The 21,101-nt window shown below is 38.8% G+C and overlaps 1 protein-coding gene across 1 annotated transcript in view; it reads left to right on the plus strand.

Annotated features, from left to right (window-relative positions):
- Positions 1–21,101, plus strand: part of LOC136863268 (TRPL translocation defect protein 14) — a 476,558-nt gene that overhangs the window by 376,573 nt on the left and 78,884 nt on the right. Inside the window, exons 8-9 of the mRNA XM_067139653.2 lie at positions 5,947–6,139; positions 6,228–6,435. Coding sequence (XP_066995754.1) covers positions 5,947–6,139; positions 6,228–6,435 — 401 coding nt within the window. The remainder of the gene's footprint in view (positions 1–5,946; positions 6,140–6,227; positions 6,436–21,101) is intronic.

The raw sequence follows: 21,101 nt of genomic DNA on the forward strand, positions 1-21,101 counted from the left end.
CATTGATTTTGAGGTAAAGAAGCCACATCTATATTTTGAGAACTACCTTCAAGATGACTTTTTTGAAGAAATGTCTGAATTCACCAACAGAAGATACGTACTGCAGACAGGAAAATCTTTGGAAGTAACTGGACATGACATGAAGATTTATTGGGGTGCCAGCATTGTTGCATCTTTATTAGGTTTTCCAAAATTAAGGGCGTGCTGGGAACAAAAGACCAGATACCCACTCATTGCAGACAATATCAGTAGGAATAAGTTCTATACAATTAGAAGCAATATCAAAGTTGTTGATGATCAGGCTACCAGTGAGGAAGTTAAGAGTGGCGATAGATTTTGGAAGGTGCGACCGATGTTGACGCGAATAAGAAATACTTGTTTGCAACATCCTCGTCCTGAGAAGGTGTCTGCACACGAACAAATTATACCGTTTCATGGCCAAGTGAAGATGAAACAGTATGTGAAAGGAATACCCCAACCTGTTAGGTTAAAAAACTTTGTTATGACAAGTACCAGTGGCTTTCCCTTAGATTTTACCTTGTACGAAGGTGGTGGAAGGGAAATTGTGTCGGAAAAGGTTCCTCTCCCAGAGAAAATGGACATTGGAGGAAGGATTGTACTTAAACTCTCGGACTCTCTTCCTTCTGGTTCAACCATTTTTATGGACGGATATTTTTCATCTGTGACTCTCTTTGATGCGTTGTTTACCCACAGGTCCATTTTAGCTTATGGTACAATCATGGTAAACAGGATTCCAAAATCTGTGACACTGAAACGAGATGGTGATATGAAGCGCGAAGGGAGAGGTGCAAGTGACCAGATTGTAAGAGCAGATGAAAAGATGGTTATAGTAAAATGGTATGATAATCGCCCCATTCATTTAATTTCAACAGACTACGGTGTTGCTCCCATTGAAGTCTGCAGGCGTTGGTCAAAGAAAGATGGTCAGCACATACGTATTCCTCGACCATTTGTAGTCAAAATGTACAACAACAACATGGGAGGTGTTGATCTCTTGGACAGAATCCTCAGCAGATATGCTATGAGAAACAGGACTAATAAGTGGACAATTAGAACAATCCACCATTTTTTCGATTTTGTGTTGGCAAAAATCAGATCAAAAATAGGATGTATGGCTTTTCCGGCGTTTGCTCTATTAACCAGCATTTCGTCTTAGGTCTGACAATAGACTCGTCAGAGTGGGATGTGTCAGACCCTACCCACTGATGCTGGGGTGTATGCAGGTGAACTTATCAGAAGCTATCCTATTTTTGATCTGATTTTTGATATGCTCTATTGGTGGAAAAATATCTAATTCCCTTCATGGGAATTTAGTATTACCATTTGTGTTGGCAGCCGCTTGGATCGAGTATCGAATGGCTGCTATGCAAAATAAGTGGCTAAGGAAAGATATTCTAACCTATTTCTCATTCAAGCTATGTATTGCAGAGCATCTCATCTACTCTCATGTCACTAGGAAAAGTGTAGAAAGTGAAGACCGAAGATGAAGAAGTAGGAAAAGAACAAAGAAAACGAACCCCAACCCAGCCACTTCCACCATTGGCAAAAAGGTCAAGAAATACCATGCATTTACCAGAAATGATGACTCAACAGAAGTCAAGATCAAGGTGTAGAGCTCCCGGATGTTCTGCACTAACATGTCAGATGCATAGACTGTAACGTGTTTTCTATGTTTCACTTCCCAAAGGAACTGCTTCCGTGATTTCCATACCACATGAGGGAATTGCCTGTTGGACGGGTATGGAAAAGCAACCCTAAAATTCATTCTTTCATTGTCTGATAGTTCTAACAAGTAAAAGGCTACGAAAGAGCTTATTTTAACCTGTATTAACATGTAAATACATTTTCTTACAATAAATGTTTGTTCTTGGTACAGACCCACTGTATCATATATGATACATCCCCTCCTGCCACTATGGAAACCCTAAAATTTTTTAAAAAAATGAAAGTACCATTTTCAAGCCTAAAAGAGTAAAATTAATTCAGGGAATCGTATTTCATGAAACAAATTTGACCTTGGGTCTCTAGAGGGTAGGGAAGCTTCAAAATCTGAAATAAAAATAGGCCCCTGTTAAAATAAAAATTACATAACATTCATTCACAAGATGAATGAATATTTGCTCCAAAAAGAGCCTGGCAGAAATTACAAAGAATACTAAGTGCACTGAAGTATTTTACACAAGAACTTGTTCTGTAGAGCTTTAAACTTTTATAGAACTGCATCATAAACTTTTTGTGGTATAGCTGATAGTACTATGAATAGAAATGGTTTTGGAGTAAGGGCAGCAATCCTTTCAAGGCTGCTAGGACTAAAGTCCGGACGAGAGACCAGCTGATAGATCATGGACCTCCTCATGAACAGAGAGAGAGGGGGGTGCATGCGTGCGTGCGTGCCTGCCTGCCTGCCTGCCTGCCTGCCTGAGCAATTGCGCTTCAAATTTTGTGGTGCCTCACATTCCCTAGTATATCACCACTAGAGCAAGATCTCAAGACATGAGAAAGGGTGTCCACCTCACTGCAACGATGTTGGCAGTGGTTGTTATCTTGGGCCCTACCTGAAATCTTACAATCTTCAGCATGTTTGCTGTAATTCAAAGCTCCCCCCCCCCCCCCCCACCTTAAACCCACGTTGTGCACAGTCCAGCATGTTGCTAGAGGATGTGGAAGCTGACACCAATTTTCATGTGCAGAACAAGAGGAGATGTGAAAATAAACTGCACCTTTCCATAAATTAAATGCATTGTAGTTTTTCAGCTTGGAAAACAGAACTTTCAAATAATTTCATAATGAGCAGTAAAACTGTAGAAGTATTCTAATGAAAGTAATATAATTAATTTGATAGCTATATACAATATTTACTAGATATTTTAATAGGAGTTTTATCCTGGCTGAGAAGTAATATTATGGATGCTGGAAATGTTCTCCTGGAGTGGAATGTATTGCAGAGAGACCAGATACAATCAGTTAAGTGGGGGGAGTACCGGTATTCAATTGGTGAAATAAAAATGTGTAAGATGTGAAAAAATTAAGGATAAGAAACACAAAATATTCTAGGTGTAAGGCTCACTTCGAAAGGTAATAGGCAACTTGATGTTTTTAGGGTGTACAGACCTGAAAGGATTGATGACGACGTCACGGAAAGAAATTTGATTGTAGCAGGCAATCTCAATGCCAGCCCCATGGTGCAGGGGTAGCATGACCAACATGTAGTAAACAAGTTAATCTGGAAAGGATGGCTGAATCAGAAAGTGATGGAACCCACTAGAGGGAAGAATATTCTCAAGTGGTGCTGATAAAACCATATGAGCTCTGTAGAGAAACTCAGGTGACAGATGGTTTACGTAATCGTAAAGCCATCGTCGCCACACGACCTATTTGTGTTGGTGCGACGTAAAGCAACTTGTAAATTAAAAAAATTAAAAACTCACAAAGTTGATTTAGTTGCAGTTAAAAATTGTGATGGAAAGGAAGGTTGTAAAAGTAGGACTACTAAACAGTAAAGACCCCTCTTTATTATAACAGATAAATAAAGAGATTAAGAAGGAGGTGCAGGTTAGTAATAAACAGTTATGAATGGTTCCAGAAGTAAGGACATATTGAAGAAACTTACTAGGAAAATTAATTTAGGAGAATGTCTCCTAAGAATAACATGAAGGCAAACATAACTGGCAGTCATATGAATTTTAGAGGAAAACGCAAGGGTATATACAGGGATTGTTAAGGCAGAAACAGATTCCAGGAACAAGGGGAGTGTTTATGTGAGGATATACAGAAAGTAGAGTATTCAGTCAGCAATGTGTAAAGATAGTTGGATAGAAGGAAAATATCCAGGTAGAGGAGGTTACAAATACTGGCGAAGTACTGAAATTTACCTATGATAATAAATTCATTTCCAAAATGATACAAAAGTTGAAAGCTAGAAAAGCAGCTGAGACTGATGAGATTTCTGGGGATATACTAAGGCAATGGGTTGAGATATAGTGCCATATCTGAAATATCAATCAGTCAATCAATCAATACTGATCTGCATTTAGGGCAGTCGCCCAGGTGGCAGATTCCCTATCTGTTGTTTTCCTTTTTGCTTTTGGCTTTTTGCATATTTTGGATGGTGTAATAAATAAATCACAAGATTGTGTGTGGCTGCAAAAGGACATCGACAAAGTTGTAAGCTGGACAGTAGGTAGGGTGAAAATTCAGATTATAAGTTAAACCAAGAGGAATAGTCCTCTAAATTTTAATGAAGGTGCTGATGGGATGAGATTATCTCATGGGAATCACTGTAGGTACTTAGGTGTTAATCATAGGAAATATCTTTGTTGGGCTATAAAGGTTATAGATATATTCAAATGCTTATGAGAGTGTTCAGGAGTTGTGGTAAGGATGTAAAGGAGTTGGAAGGAAGCGGCCGTGGCCTTCCAACTCCTAGGCCTTTCCTACCCCATCGTCGCCATAAGACCTATCTGTGTCGGCGCGACGTAAAGCCCCTAGCAAAAAAAGGATGTAAAGGAGAGGGCATATGAGTCACAAATAATACCCCAGATAGTGTATGGCTCCATTGTATGGAACCCTCACCAGTATTACTTTATTCGAAAACTGGAAAAGATCCAAAGGAAAGCAGGACAGTTCGGGCTGATTTCCGATAGATGAGAAGTGTTAAAGAATGTTGCAAGTTTTGGGCTGGGAAGACTTGGGAGTAAGGAGATCAGCTGCTTGAATAAGCAGTGGGTTCCCAAGCTGTCAGTGGAGAGATGGCATAGAATGACATTGCTTGATGCTTGTTGTTTAAAGGGGCCTAACATCTAGGTCATCGGCCCTAGAAGGACATTAGTAGACAGACAAACTTGAATGGAGTTTATAAAAGAGGCTTGTTTAAAATATTCCAGGATGGTAATATAGTAAGTGAGATTGGATCAAGTTACAGCAAAGCTAATGCAGTGAGCTTGCAGTTGTGATGCACAGTATTCTGTAAGAAGGAAGTCAACTCCTGGACAAAACTATCTTTTCACCAGCCTGTTTTCAGACCAACTTTGCTGTACAGGATTGAAAGCAGAGTGGAATTAGGATAGCTTATGCAAAGAAGTAAGACATAGTGAAAATGATCGCAGATACAAACAGATGGGAACAATAGCAGGATGGTACTCAGAATTAGGAGATAAAGGCTGTGTATAAACTCGATGGATGAAGATGGACCCATAAACAGGCTTATTGGTGGAATCATGTGAGGCAAACAGAGAAGGGTAGGTAACTCAGGAGAATAATGGACTTGGTTATGGAGGGTAAGAGAAGTAATGGTAGACCAAGACAGCAATCGTTAGACTCTGTTTCTAATGATTTAAAGATATGAGGTATGGAACTAAACAAGACCACATATTGAGGATTGTGGAGGCATTTAGGAAATTCACAGAGGCCTGCAGAGTGAATGCTGAAAGGCATCTATAATGAAATTGTATGATGTATGTTTTAAAAGAAGGAAAGGTCACAATATGAAGATAAAGATGGATTCAAGAGGACAAATTTGGGAAAATATTAGTTTTTAGGAAGGGAAATTAGGGATCGGAATAATTTACCGTGGGAGATGTTCAATAAATTTTGAACTCCTTTGAAATAATTTAAGAAAATACTACCATAATTGATTGGGAATCTGCCACCTAGTTGACTGCCCTAAATGCAGACAGTTGTGACAGATTTGATTCATTTTATTTTGAAAACTTTTCTGATATGTTATTGTTCCTTAATGAAATTTACCATATAATCTTGCAAGGATTCCTTCCAAATTTATCTTGCCTTTGATGTAATTTTACCATAAAATATATTAAGACAGAAATTGAAAGATTGCTTACAACTTCCTCTCCTCCTGTTGCTGAGAACTTCCCCTTGATCCTGTCCAGCCTATGCAGATATTTTAATTAAACTTCATTCTTCCAGAGTATATGTCAGAAGCTGGGTATTGACACCGGTGATCGTTTACGAACCAATTCAAGAAAACTGAAGTTCCTGGTAGCTAGTCTACCCCCTGACTCGGTCTTTCCCCCATTTCAAGACTTCGATGTTGTACACAACTATCTACAGACAAATACACCTAGCCTGCAAGCTCGCTTACGGAAAAGAGGGCAGAAAGGTAAACTTACTGGATGTTAAGTTTTTGGCGCTTTCTTTCTTCAGAATATTTCTGAGTCTGAAGTTGAAATGTAAATTTGTCTTTCTAGGTCACTGGAGCTACATTCATACGATTCGAAAGCCAAAAATTCACAATCAAGTTGTTGAGGTAAAGACTCAACTTACCCATCGTGATTACCTGAATATATTGTCTCAGCGAGATGATTCACATTTTACCATCTATAAGAAGAGGCGATGTTTTCTTGTCAATAATCAGTATTTTCAACTTGATATTTACAAGGAACCATGCCATCCAAGGTTTGTATTGAGGTTCAGCTTATGTTATAAAGTGAATTGATACTTCTGCATCGTTTGTACAGTCTTCTTTATGAAAAGTATGTTGTCTATTGGAACATAATATGACTAAGCAGAAAGGAAGAGGAACTAGCTAAACTGTAGATGTGTTAGAAATATAATCAGGGGAGCAAAATTCTTTGCATGTGCGAGAAAGTGAGAGAATAAATACCTTGAAATTTCCTTAGGTATTGTGTTTAAAAGTAATCTAAATATAGTGTATCAAGTTCATTTACTTGCCTAGTTTGTTTGTTGCTAACTAATTACTTTTTTACTGGGTGAGTTGACCATGCTGTTACGGCGCACAGCTGTGAACTTGCATCCGGGAGATAGTGGGTTCAAACCCTACTGCTTGCAGCCCTGAAGATGGTTCTCTGTGGTTTCCCATATTCACACCAGGCAAATGCTGGGGCTGTACCTTACTTACGGCCATGGCTGCTTTCTTCCCACTCCTAGCCTTTTCCTATCCCATTGTTGCCATAAGACCTATCTGTGTCAGTGCGACGTAACGTAAATTGTAAAAATAAAAAAAATTACTTGTTTTGATTTTTTTTATCTTTTTCAATCTTTCCTTCATAGCAGACTCATCCTTGCATGATTATTTTACCATGCTCAAGAGAAAAATTATTGCATTCCATGATGGCTACTTGAAATGCAAAAGTCTGTTGGCATCAAAGCATCTGAGAGTTTTGTCCAATTTAAGAGCATATTTTTTCTTTTGCTAGTGGTTTAGCATCGCACTAGCACATTAAAGGCTTTCAATAACAGAATGGTGGGAAAAGGGTAGCATTCTGAGCATAGCGGCCATGGCCTTATTTAAGGTATACCACGAACCTGCTACGCTGGCGTAGCAGGGGGAGAGGTGATACTCCCACGTGGTGTGTTCCAGGTGGCGAATAGGGGGGTCCTAATCGGCTTGCCGGTGGGCATGAGGGAAATAAAATACCTCTCGCAGACCAAACACACAACCCCTTGTGGGTGGGGGATGCAGACGAAGAATACACCCACGGCCTGTCGTAAGGGGCGACCAAGGGATGATTGTCTTAGAACCATGAAACTACTTGTGATTAGTACCACCACACGGGGAACACCATGAGTCGCTTTTACTTGCGCGTAGTACCACTGTATTAGGTACCAAATAGGTTTGTGATTAGTAGCACACAGGAGCACCGTGCGGTCGGCTTTTGCAGTACCTGTGATTAGTACCCACTATATGAGGAACCCCACATGATAGTGCAGGTCCCTGTGGTTAATACTCTTAAGTGATGAACCCCATAGGTTTGCGTTGCCTGTAAATGGCGCCACAGTGTGAGAAAAACCATAGGTCTGTATTATATGTCGAATTTCATAACCTGTGAGTAGTACCATAATGTGTGGAATACCGCAAGTCTCTGCTACTTTTGATTAGTACCACAACATGACAAATAACATGGTTCTACTTTCCTAGCAATGAGTACTGTTATAAGGGGCCGATAACTTGGATTTTGGACACCCTTTAGACTGCAAGCATCATTGATTCATTGTTATGCTATAGCAGCAGTCCCTTGGTCAGTAATACTATTGTTTTACGTCGGTTTCTTTGAATGTAAGGCATTGCGGATTGCATCCACTGATTGGTTTTAAATTCATATCCATCCATTCATTCTTCGTCCTCACGTTTTGAATTCTGGTCAGTGGAGGATTTTGGACTTTTAATTTGTCATTCCATTTCATCTCATTTTGTATCATTAGGGGCCGATGACCTCAATGTTAGGCCCCTTTAAACAACAAGCAGCATCATCATCATCATCATCATCATCATCATCATCATTTAAGGTATAGCTCTAGCATTTGCCTGGTGTAAAAATGGGAAAACACAGAAAACCAACTTCAGGCCTGCTGACTGTGTGTTGGGACTTGCCATCTCCCGAGAGCAAGTTCAGTTATGTGGTCAAAACCACATGGCCAGCTCGCTCAGTGATTACTTAATTAACCCATGTGTGCCCCTACATGTTTTTATATCAGGCTTTAATGATATTCAGCTGAAGTAGTCCTTAGAGGTACAGAACTCGTATTACATCCGTTCAATTTTGTTTCTATTTTTTTAAGTCGTTCAATTAATATAGATCATTAACGTCCTGGTAGGCAGATATGTCTTTAGAAAATAAGTAGTTTTTCTATTCCTTTGGCTAATCTTTTCATACCTGAAAAAATTGCTCATTTTACATTTTTCACCCAGTTTTTTATAAAATGTGATTGGACCCCGAATTTGCTTATCTAAATGCTTCATTAGTACATGTCCTGTATCATACATAATTATAAGTTACATGACAAGATGCTGTCTTCTTTCAAAAATGTACCTGTAAAATTGTTTAATTTTGAATCCAGTAAGTTAAAGAATTCAGACAGATGTCTCATATGCCCTGTGGAATTTAAAAAAGCCCATATCGTGGAGCACAGTGCTGCACTTTACACATGCCTTTGTTGTCTGGTTTTGACAAATAGCACACCACTGTCATGGTTGTTTCATAATGAGATGTCTGCCTTTTCCTTTTGTACTGACATAGGTAGTATCCGAGGAATGGTTAGCAGGCGATTTGTTCCTGGAAGCGAGCCATATTTCATTAGTAGAGACCTTGCAACTTCTCTGCAGAACTTCAAACTATCTGATGAGTATCCCATTTCTTTTGCAACGTGAATGGCAGTGTTTAGTATTTCATCAAACATCTAGAATTCTTCTTTCTGATTGCAGTTAGGTAAGCAAAACTATTGTCATCCATCTGATCAACACCCTCGCTGTAGGTTTTGTACTTTTTAGCTACATTTGGTTTCTCTACATCTGTCTGACATATCAGGCTCACTATCATTGTCTTCACACCTATTCATTATTTGACGAGCATCTACACGTAACTGCTGTTGAATCGGATTGTCAGGAATTTTGCAGTCTTCATCTCCCGAGTCACTGTCTGCATCATTTCCTTCATCAGATGGCTCGAAAAATATATCAATATAGCCCACTCTGTTATCATCGACCAGAGCATCAAATTGCTCGAGTATTTCAAAAGTAGTCAGTCCTCGTGACACTGTGAAAAACAGCATAAAACAGTAATAAGAAGAAGAAGGAGGAGGAGAAGAATTTTCACAGCTGGGCTGAGTGGTTTAAATGGTTGAGGCACTGGCCTTCTGACCCAAACTTGGCAGGTTTGATCCTGGCTCAGCCCGGTGGTATTTGGAGGTGCTCAGATACATCAGCCTCGTGTTTGGTAGATTTACTAGAAGTAAAAGAACTTCTTTGGGACTAAATTCCCTCACCTCTGCATCTCCAAAAAACATTTTTTTTTTTTTTGCTAGGGGCTTTACGTCGCACCGACACAGATAGGTCTTATGGCGACGATGGGATAGGAAGGGCCTAGGAATTGGAAGGAAGCGGCCGTGGCCTTAATTAAGGTACAGCCCCAGCATTTGCCTGGTGTGAAAATGGGAAACCACGGAAAACCATTAAAAATGTAGTTAGTTGTACATAAAGCCAATAATATTATTATTAATAATTGTAACATACAGCATAAACACAAAAATAAAACAAAAAATAAGCAAATAATGATATATTTACAGTATTTTTTCTGAGATAATATGCTGTAGAGCTTCATAGCGCATGGAAGTTAACTGAAAACTTTGGAAGGAAATGAAGTATTTGACCACATGGTCATTAACAACCCAGACATAGTTTACTATCAGTAAACCAATGTTTATGACTCAACAGAGGAAATTTTACTGTACAAATGCCAATGTGAATATACTTTTAACCATGCAAATAAGTGAACTATGCAGGGTGGTCGGAAACAACGTGAACAGAGTATATGAGTGTTAAAGCTTTAGTCATACCGATAGGTAATTTGAAAAAATTATGTCTATATCTCGCACCTGTGTCATTTTATCAGCTGCTGAAGTTAGCCAAACAGATCGCTTTGTGGGCAAATTCAAATGGGGTTTACGAGGCGGTGTTGCTAAATCAGCACGCAGCTTGGTCGGGCTTGAAAGCCATTCCATGAAATGAGCGTTAAACACTAACACACCGTGTGTTTCAGCCAATTCCACCGTAGCGTGCAGAACCTATCAGCAGGAAGGTCCTTCTTGAAGTCCCTCCCACGGAGAAGTTTATTTCTTTTATTGGCACTCTCAACCCGGTCATAAGCCACTTGCGGATATAGCAACACTGCCTCGCAAAGCCCATCTGAAATTCCTCACGAAATGATCTGTTTGGCTAACTTCATCAGCTGATAAAATGACAACAGCGCGTGATAACGACGTGGGGTTTTTTTTTTTTTTTTTTTCAAATTACTTATCAGTATGACCAACGCTTTAACACTCATATACCAGGTTCACGTTGTTTCTGACCACCATGTATATATTATGGCATTTGTGGATGATACTTACATTTTGTCTGTCTAGCCGGTTACCCCACTTTGTTAATGGGTAGACCATATAGCCAATAACTCAACACAGTGTGTCAGGCAGGGTGTAAATAACCTAATCCCCTTAATCCGCTAAGGTGACAAACAGCTTTGGGCGGATGAGTTTCCTTAGGACCTCTCAGTGTAGGAAATGACACTGAAACCAATCAAGTAGTGTTTGACAGCAGGTTAAGGGTGGCTGTAAAAGGAATCTGTACTTCGTGTTAGAAGTGGTCTGATCGTCTGCTAGCAATAGCTCTAAAATTCCTGTGGGAGTGGCGACCCCATCGTAATAATGGCCTAAAGTGAAAATGGCAACCAGTAGAGAACATTTTGAAGATGGCAATAATCAACCTAATGTGACTGACTAGAAAGTCAGAAGAGATGATCGATTTTGAGGAGAACGTAGCTATGATGGGACTGAGCAAGATTAATTAGAGAGGAAGAGAAAGAAAGAAGTTGGGGAAGGAAACTCTCTACTGGAGTGGACATAAGACAAAGAATGTAGTGGGGATAATAACAAACAGTACTTTACATGATTATGTAGATAAAGTGAATATCGTGATTGAATAATAAAAATATAGTTGAAGAGTATGGTTCCAAAACCCACTCAGTCCATTTTCAAACATTTTCAGAAACAGTAAAAGTAAGCTATTTAATAATAATAATAATAATAATAATAATAATAATAATAATAATAATAATAATAATAATAATAATAATAATAATACAGTAAAACTTGCTCAAAGCGGAACGTCTGTAAAGCGGAAACTTGTCCAATGTGTACGTAAGTAATGGTCCCGGCACACTGGATGTTGCTTTGCATGTTATTTATGTTGTATAAAGTGGAATCTGTTCAACATGCAAACAGAAAAGAATTATGAAAATAATTACTGTATGATGCGGAAATTATGCGTTAGCTGTGAAATTTATTTAGGCATACCTGGTACTGCAGGTGCATAAATATTTTGCCAGGGGAAGAGTCAGGTGTTTACAGACCGCAACACGCTGCTCTAATGAGGTCTGGGTTTCCCAAATTTGTGACTCTTGCCATGGTTCGTAGAGATCTTTATCTTGATGTACAACTTAAGCCCAATTATAAGGTAAGCAGTTCCCTTACTTTGTGTCCCGTCAGTAAATTTGTGTAACTTTTGAACACAGCACGATGGCTAAGAAATATACGTCACTGACACTGAGCGAGAAAGTGAAAGTTATTGAAACGAGTGAAAAGGAAAAGTTGTCTGTGCGTGAAATTATGTCGCGTTTCAGATGTGGAAAAACTTAACTTTATGAGACTTTAAAACATAAGGACGACATTACTAAGCAGTGGATGGAGAGGAATGGACATATGAAGAGGAAATCTAAGGTAACAGACAATGAAGAAATTCATGATTTAGTGTGGGAGTGGTTCGTCAGTGCCCGTTCGAGAAACCTTTTGATTAGTGGACCTAGGCTACAGAATGAAGCTCTTGCCATTGCTAAATCACTTGGCAACACCGCCTTTAAAGCATCAACTGCGTGGCTGGAGAGTTTCAAAACAAGACACAATATTGTATGGAATGAAGTCTGTGGCGAATCCAAAGACATGGATGGAAATGTAGTAGCAGAGTGGAAATCGAAGCTGCAAAATTTAATTTCTGGCTATGAACCTAAAGACATTTTCAGTGCCAATGAAACAGGATTGTTTTTTCGAGCCTTGCCTTCAAAGTCACTTGCGCTTCGTGGGGAAAAGTGCAGTGGGGGTACAATGTCGAAAGAAAGATTTACAGTACTGTTGTGTGGTAACATGGAGGGGGAAATGGAAAAGTCCGTGGTAATCGGGAAATCAGCAAAACCGAAGTGTTTCAAAAACTTGGACTTGCGCAAGCTTATGGTAACTTGGAGGAGCAATGGGAAAGCCTGGATGACCAGTGCTCTAATGGCAGAGTGGCTGAAAGAATTTAACTGTAGTATGAAGAAGGAAAATCGCAAAGTTCTCGACATTGCCACTTGTCTCCCTCATGTGTTGCTTTCCATTGTCAAGCTAGCCTGGTTTCCACCTCACAACTAGCATTTTTCAACCTATGGACCAAGGAGTGATTTATACCTTTAAATCTCACTACAGGCGTTTATTGATGCAGTCACTGATCAAGAATGTTGATACAGCTGACAACACCTACTCCCTTGCACGCTCAATTTCCATACTGGATTCTATCAGTTTGATCAGTTTGCCTATGAATCAGATCAAACCTCAAACTGTCGTAAAGTGTTTTGCAAAAACGGGATTTGCAGAAAATGATGATCTTAGCACACCTGAGGAAGTGACTGAAAATGCTGGACTGATATCTACGCTGAGCCAACAACAGAATTTTGCATGTAATGTAGACGAATACATTCGCAGTGACAATCAGCTTGCTACTCATTACAGTTTCCAGTCTGCTGTACAGCTTCTGAAGATCCGCCGTACAGAGAATGAAGAAGATGATAATCCGAGGGATGGAGACCAGGAAGAGGAGGAGGAGAAAAGAGAAAGTCAGGAAAAAATACGCACTCATGAACAAGCTATTAGTGTGTCAGAGACATTATGAAATTTGCTGTCAAGTCGAATTCACCGCGACTTCTTGAGCTACTGTACCGCGCTAAAGACTGCATTGAGAAAGACATGACATCAAGGAAGGTGAAACAGGTTCCTTTGTTAGACATGTGGAAGAAGGAATAATTTGACAAATACAGTATTGTGTGTAATGTGTTATATGAATACTGTAGTTTAATGATTAAACATGTTGAATAAGGCAGAAATTGTGTTATACAGTATGTGTTACAGTATATGTATACTGTAGTTTGTCTATTAAACATGTGGAATAAGGCAGAAATTGTCCGATTTTCATTGAGTACGGTACATACAGTACATAATATGTTGAGTGTGTTATAGTGCAGGCCTATGCAAGAGTAATAAAAACTGAGATTTGCATCACCAAAACTAGACTAATGGATCAGGGGTAAGTAATTTGTGAATCTTTTTGTATAATTTTGTTCAATCCAGAAACTTGTCTAGTTCAGAAAAGAAACTCAGACCCTTGCGATTCCGCTTTGAGCAAGCTCTACAGTAGTAATAATAATAATAATAATAATAATAATAATAATAGTAATAATAATAATAATAATAATAATAATAATAATAATAATAATAATAATAATAATACTTGCTTTACATCCCACTAACTACTTTTACAGTTTTCGGAGATACCGAGGTGCCAGAATTTTAGTCCCGCAGGACTTCTTTTATGTGCCAGTATATCTACTGACACAAGGCTGATATATTTTAGCACCTTCAAATACCACCGGATTGAGCCAGAATCAAACCTGCCACTAAAAGTAAAGTACAAGCAGCGCTGCACAATTTGTTAATTTTTAATGGTGCACATATGTTGTCCACCTGGATACATATAATAATAGCTATAGGACTGAAATCCTTTAATGCTATTCATTAAAATTGAGGGTGTATATGATAGAATACCGGTCCTAACCAGTTCAGTCCATGGACTTAGCAATTGTTCATATGCATACCAAATATAGACAAAGGAGAAAGTAGTAGAATCTTGTTATTTTTAATATATTGAATATAGTTGTGTGTTGAACTTGTACTTGAAGGAATATAACTAACACTTTTCAATACTTTTGAATAACTATAGGCCTACCGCTCTATTATGGTTGTATGGAAACAAGTGTTTTAAGGCTTATTCTGGTGGTTCAACTGCTTGGTACACAACTGTGTTACCACCATTCTTGGAACAGTGAGCAGAATTAAGTACAGTTTTCTAAAAGCCATCTGCATCACTTGGCACCATGAAGTATTTCAAAAGATTCTTAACATCTTTAACTTTCAACAAGGGAACCTTGGTTGAAGTAATATATCATTGAGAGACTGGAATAAGTCAGTCCAACATTGTCCCCTTCTAAGCACTGAACAGAATGTCTCTCCCCTGTCATAAAGGGTGATCATACGTGATCACTTTCTGCTCTGATATTTTGAATGGAAGTTGTCTTATGTCAGTTCTTCGCTATAACTTTGTCTTTCACTTTCCAGTCACTCTGTCATATTAATACCCTCCCATGCTGCTTAAATGTATCAAAATACTCTATATGAGAAACAATAACTTCTTTCTTGCGCAGATCCTTCTGGGTGTCCAAATACACGATCCCTAGCACAGGGAAGGAATCTTTTTTTTTTTTCCCCACCTTGTAGAGTCCATACAACCACTTAGTGCACCACGAATGATGATATTTTAGTTTTGCGAAGCTGCACTATCACAGAATAGACGAATTTCATTAATGTCAGCCAGAACCTTGTTTTCTAAATGTTGCAAATAATGGATTAGTGCTGATGCCACCACATTTGATCCTCTTCCATGCTGTGTTTCAAGGCAAGTGTAAAATGACATAAATTATTCCTTCCCCTCTTCTGTTGAGCCTTGATATACCATACATGTAAGGTTGTAAAACCGTACATGCTGACAGTAAAATGTGTCAGGTCTCTTTCAGGAGATAGTTTTAGCTTAAATTATATAGATTATAAGCCTTCTTAATGCTAAGCCCAGATTATCATAATATGCCTAAATGTCTGAGCAATTTACATGATTTTGCAGGTCCCATTTGAAAAGCAATATAATGTACAAATTACCCTTCATACATTCCGCTGACACTTCCATTCGTGACACTGGTAATTTTCTTGAATGTCTTGCCACTCATCCCAAACCCCCTCCCTGCAAACACCCTTCTGGTTTCTATTGATGTCACTTCACTGTACACCAACATCGCTCACACAGACAGACTTAGGGCCATTGAGTCCTTGAACATACAGCAACATGGTGCCATGCCTCACACTTCCTTCCTCATCTGCCTCACCCAATACATCCCAACTCATATATTTTTCAGTTTCAAGGGGCAATTGTTCTGCCAGATTCGTGGCACCACTATGAGCAGCAGGATGGCTCGATCTTATGCCAACCTCTTCGTGGGAAAACTCGAAGGATTTCCTTGCAACTCAACCTTGCCAGCCCCCAGTCTGGCGGAGGTTCATTGATGATACCTTTCTCCTGTGGCACCATGAAGCAAGCCTACTTGACTCATTCCTACTCCACCTCAACTCTAATTATAGTGTCCACTTTATTTTGCAGATTTCCCCCACATATCTCGCTTTCTTTGACATTGACCTCCACCTGCAGGATGGCAGAATCGGCAAATCCATACACATCAAACACGTCAACCATGAGCAGTATCTCTATTATAACAGTTTTAACCTGTATCGCACTAAACGATCTCTAGCATTCAGCCTGGCAATCCGGGGCAAACGAATTTGTTCAACCTCAAAAGCCCATGTCTCCTACAATAACAACATGAGGAAGGCGTTTACTGCTAGGGATTACCCCAAACAATTATTTGACTGCCAGACCTCCCGTGCCATGATCTCTGCCCTCTAAGCAACCTAACCCCGTATCCTTCATTACCACGTATCATCCTAGTCTGCTCAGAATAAATCACATTTTAAAACAAGCATTCTTTCTCTCATTCTCACCCCACATCCGGGACTTCTTCCAAGAAGCCCCACAGTTATTTTTAGGTGACCACCTAATCTAAAAGAAAAAAAAAAAGAATCTCACTCATTACAAACCATACCGACCTCCAACCCATTCTGGCTGATAGCCCTGTGAACACAACCACTGAAAGACCTGCCATTTACATACACCAAGCACCATTTTTACCAGCGGCATCACCAACAAGTCTTACCCTGCAAGGTCATCATGACTGTACTTCATCCAACATTAGTGTAGACTTTGCCCAGCTTTCTACATTGGCTTAACTAACAATGTACTCGCTGCAGTACTTGCAAAACCCCCAACATAGATCTTCCTGTCCCCATTCACTCCAGGTATCATCAAATCACATTCGATGAATGTTTCACAGTTGAAGTCCTGAAACATTTACCCCCTACTTCCCACCCTCTCGTCCTTGGTGATTACGAAGTGGGACATCAGCTGGTGCTTAGTTCCAGGAAAGCACCCAGCTTTAACATTAGATAACCACTCCCTTTTTCCATTCTCTTGTCTGTTTGTCCCCCCACTCCCATCACCTCACAGAGCATCTACTTTATTTGTCTTATAATAGCCTGGGTATGGATACGGAAGAAGTGAAGTTCCTTTCTAATGAAGACAACATTAAAATCTTTCAGACCGGGCGAGTTGGCCATGCAGTTAGGGTCGCACGGCTGTGAGCTTGCATCCGGGAGATAGTGGGTTCGAATCCCATTGTCGGCAGCCCTGAAGATGGTTTTTTGTGGGTTCTCATTTTCACACCAGGCAAATGCTGGGGCTGTACCTTAATTAAGGCCATGGCCGCTTCCTTCCAACTCCTAGGCCTTTCCTATCCCATCATCGCCGTAAGAGCTATATGTGTCGGTGCGACGTAAAGCCACTAGCAAAAAACAAACTTTCAGAAAGTGGACTGGCATCCGCGTCTTTAAGTGCGCAGAAGCGTTGCCTACATGATATAGGCCTACAAGGCCGGGAAGTGGACCGGTAGAAATGCGGGTCGCAAGTAGTTTTACGAACGTCCGCAAGAGGTCTCGACATTGTGCTATGCTGTTCGTGCTAAATACATTCAATTAATAGTACATGTTGGTTTTTAAAGACGTAAAAAAAATACAAATAATGAAGTTAGGACCATCTGAATGTGATTTAGATAGATAGATAGATAGATAGATAGATAGATAGATAGATAAAGCCTTTATTTTGTGTGGCGAAGTTAGGGCTCTTGGCCCTTTCTTACACTTAACCGCACACATATTATTATTTGTTAACGATGACACTGATTAACTTAAAATACTAAGAACTACAAATAACACTAATTTTTAAGACAAGAATATGAATATATACAAGCAAAGAAGAAAGAAAGAAAAAGGAACTGCCTAGATAATACAGATTTGAAAAAAAAAATACACATTTCAATACACAACGAAAGATATACTAATATAAAAATACTAGTAAGCTTAATAAAAATATTAAATGAAATCTAACTAATTGTATCCTTGCAATACTAGTCTAAGTTAAATACTGTAGTTACTACTAGCTATGTTTAGGCTACTTCTACTTCGTAAATACAGTACGGATGCTTTTAATTTAATTTAAATTATCATATTAACTGAATATTTTATTGTACAGTAATCTCATATCATTTTCACACACAATCACTCGTTCCACTCATACACGTACCTTGCTGGAAGCATTTAACAAGGAACTGCTGGTAAGAGGTTTTAAATATGCTTTTTGATGCAGCATCCTTGATGTCCATGGGAAGAACGTTCCACCATCCCGAAGCGGTGATAGTAAATGATCGATGGTATGTGGTTGTTCAGTGGACAGGTATTTCTAGGAGGGACACTGAGCGAGTATTATGGAGATGTAAAGAATCAAGGTGACGAAAATTGCTGGAGAGATAAGCAGGGATGCCTTCCGAAAGTACCTGGTACACAAGAGTATTTGAATGTAGTTTACGCCTGTCGTCTAGTCGTAACCAAGATAATTGTTTATCGTAGGGAGAAACTCGAGCGTCATACCATAAATCCATAGCATATTTAAGACAAGCATTTTTAGTGCATTGTAGTTTCAAGCTTAATTAATTTGTTATATCCGTAAAAATTACATCACAGTAGTCAAAAATGGGAAATAATAATGACTGAACAAGTTGAATTTTTAGTGATCGAGGGAATACATTTCTGAACCGTTTTAAGGGGTACAAGCCGCAATAAACCTTTTTACAGATATTCTTAACTTGCGCTGACCAGTTTAGAGTTTCCGTTATAATAACTCCAAGGTTAGAAACTGATTCACAATAAGGTATAACAATATTAGTTAAAGTTATGGGAGGAATGCAATTTTATTTTAGAATGTGAAGGTTCTTTGATGTACTGATGATAATGGCTTGCATTTTATGGGGGTTTAATTTATGGTTGTTTTTAATAGCATAGCCATTAATTTGCTCAAGATCAGCATTTACATTACATATTGCTTGTTGTATATTATTAGTTCTAGTGTGGTAATAAATTTGCAGATCATCAGCATAAAGATGGTACTTGCAATGCTTAATTGATCTGGTGATATCATTTATATATAAAGTGAACAGGAGAGGGCCAAGGACTGACCCTTGTGGGACACCAATATTTTTTGTTCGCCACGTTGATTTATTACTATTTGCAACCACACACTGCCGACGGTTTGTGAGGTAAGAATAGAAAAATTGCAGCACTTTCTGGCTAAAGTTTTAAGGACTGTAATTTGGGAAGAAGCAACCTAGGATTGACAATATCAAATGCACTACTGAAATCTAAAAGAGTAAGTATTGTCACTTGCTTGTTGTCCATTGCATATCTAATGTCATCTGTCACTTTCAGCAGAGTTGTCATGGTACTATGTTTTTTCTTAAAGCCTGATTGGTAAGAGTCAATTAAAGCATGTTTATGTAAGTACGTAAGGATTTGCTCATGTACCAGGCGTTCCAGCACTTTGGACAGGGGTGGTAGGATAGAAACTGGTCGGTAATCTGAAGGAATACTGGGTCCATCCTTTTTTTGGGATTGGGATGACGAGGGCATCCTTCCACGCCATAGGGAAAATTCCTTGGGTTAAACAGTAATTAATAATGTGTGTTACGATCGGCAGAATGGCGCCAATGATATATTTGTAGAAAGACAGAGGTATGCCATTGTGTCCAGCAGCATTTGATTTGAGAGAATACATAACTCACTTTACATCATTTATACCAACCTCTTTAAACACATATGTATCTTGAATTGGCATAGGAGAAACATTATTATTATTATTATTATTATTATTATTATTATTATTATTATTATTATTATTATTATTATTATTATATGTGAATGGTCCCTTTTGGAACACATGAAGCTTTATTTATGATTTCGTTTGCGGATGATCCCGGATGCTTACATCTGTTGACTAAAGATCCTTTCCTGTTCTTCCATCCACTTGGTACCTGCTCATTTTGGTACTTCATTCTCTGGAGTAACTTCCTATTTGTCAATTTTCTTTCTATATATATTTCGATTCAAAATATCTTCAGGTTGAATTTGTGCGTTCTTCATGTCCACTTTTGTTTGTTGTATCCAAGGGAAATTCTTCAGTTTATCAACTCTTTCAAGAACTTGGTGGGTCAGTCTATTTTCTGGAAGCCTCTTAACATGTCCATAAAATTTCAGCCTTCTTTTCCTGAGGTCTGCCGCAATATTAGATAATTTTTCTGTGGATTTCCGGGTTTGGAGGCGGTACCCTTCTCCCGTGTGTCTTGGTCCTAAAATTTTCCTCATGATTTTTCACTCTTCTTTTAGGATATTTTCCAGCTCGCCCTTTCTATGAAGCGTTAGAATTTCCCCTGCGTATAAAACCTCAGGTTTGATTACAGTATTGTAATGTTTAATCTTAACGTGGAGAGACATACATTTTTGTTGTAGATTTCTCTTGTTTTCCCATAAGCTCTTCTGAGTTTTTGGACACGGTTGTTTTGGGCTATTTTCTCTTGTCCGGTTGGTTTGAGAATTTCGCCCAGGTATTTGAAGTGAGGAACTCTGTTAATTTTTCCGTATTTTGTATTGAGACTATGGATGTCTAGTTTTGCACAGAAAAATTCAGTTTTCTGGAAGGAGATATGAAGTCCGACCTTTCTGGCACATTCTTGGAGAATTTCAACTTGCTTTATTGCTGTGACTTCATCGCTGGACAAAAGGGCCAAGTCATCCGCGAAGGCTAAGCGTGGAATTTCAAGCTTGTTTTTTTGTGTCCCGATATTATTATTATTATTATTATTATTATTATTATTATTATTATTATTATTATTATTATTATTTATTTGCTGTTACAGTGGATTCGGCCGACGTGAAGTGTAAATTTAAGTCATCAAGGGATATATTCGGCGCCTGCTTTAATAACTTTCGACCTATACCCATCGTTGCAAGTGATAAAAATCATTGTTGTCCGTATTGAAGATACTGAATGTAGGATGCTAAAAGTGTTTAATGTGTCACCTAAGTATTTTGACTGATGATGCCCTCAATGAAGGGCGAATCATGTCTCAAATGGAATTAATAATAAATTCCTAATGTTTAAAAATTTATATGTATTGAATAGGTGACACATTAAACCCTTTTAGCAT

The sequence above is a fragment of the Anabrus simplex genome, chromosome 2, assembly GCF_040414725.1.
Source record: "Anabrus simplex isolate iqAnaSimp1 chromosome 2, ASM4041472v1, whole genome shotgun sequence".
Taxonomy (NCBI): domain Eukaryota; kingdom Metazoa; phylum Arthropoda; class Insecta; order Orthoptera; family Tettigoniidae; genus Anabrus; species Anabrus simplex.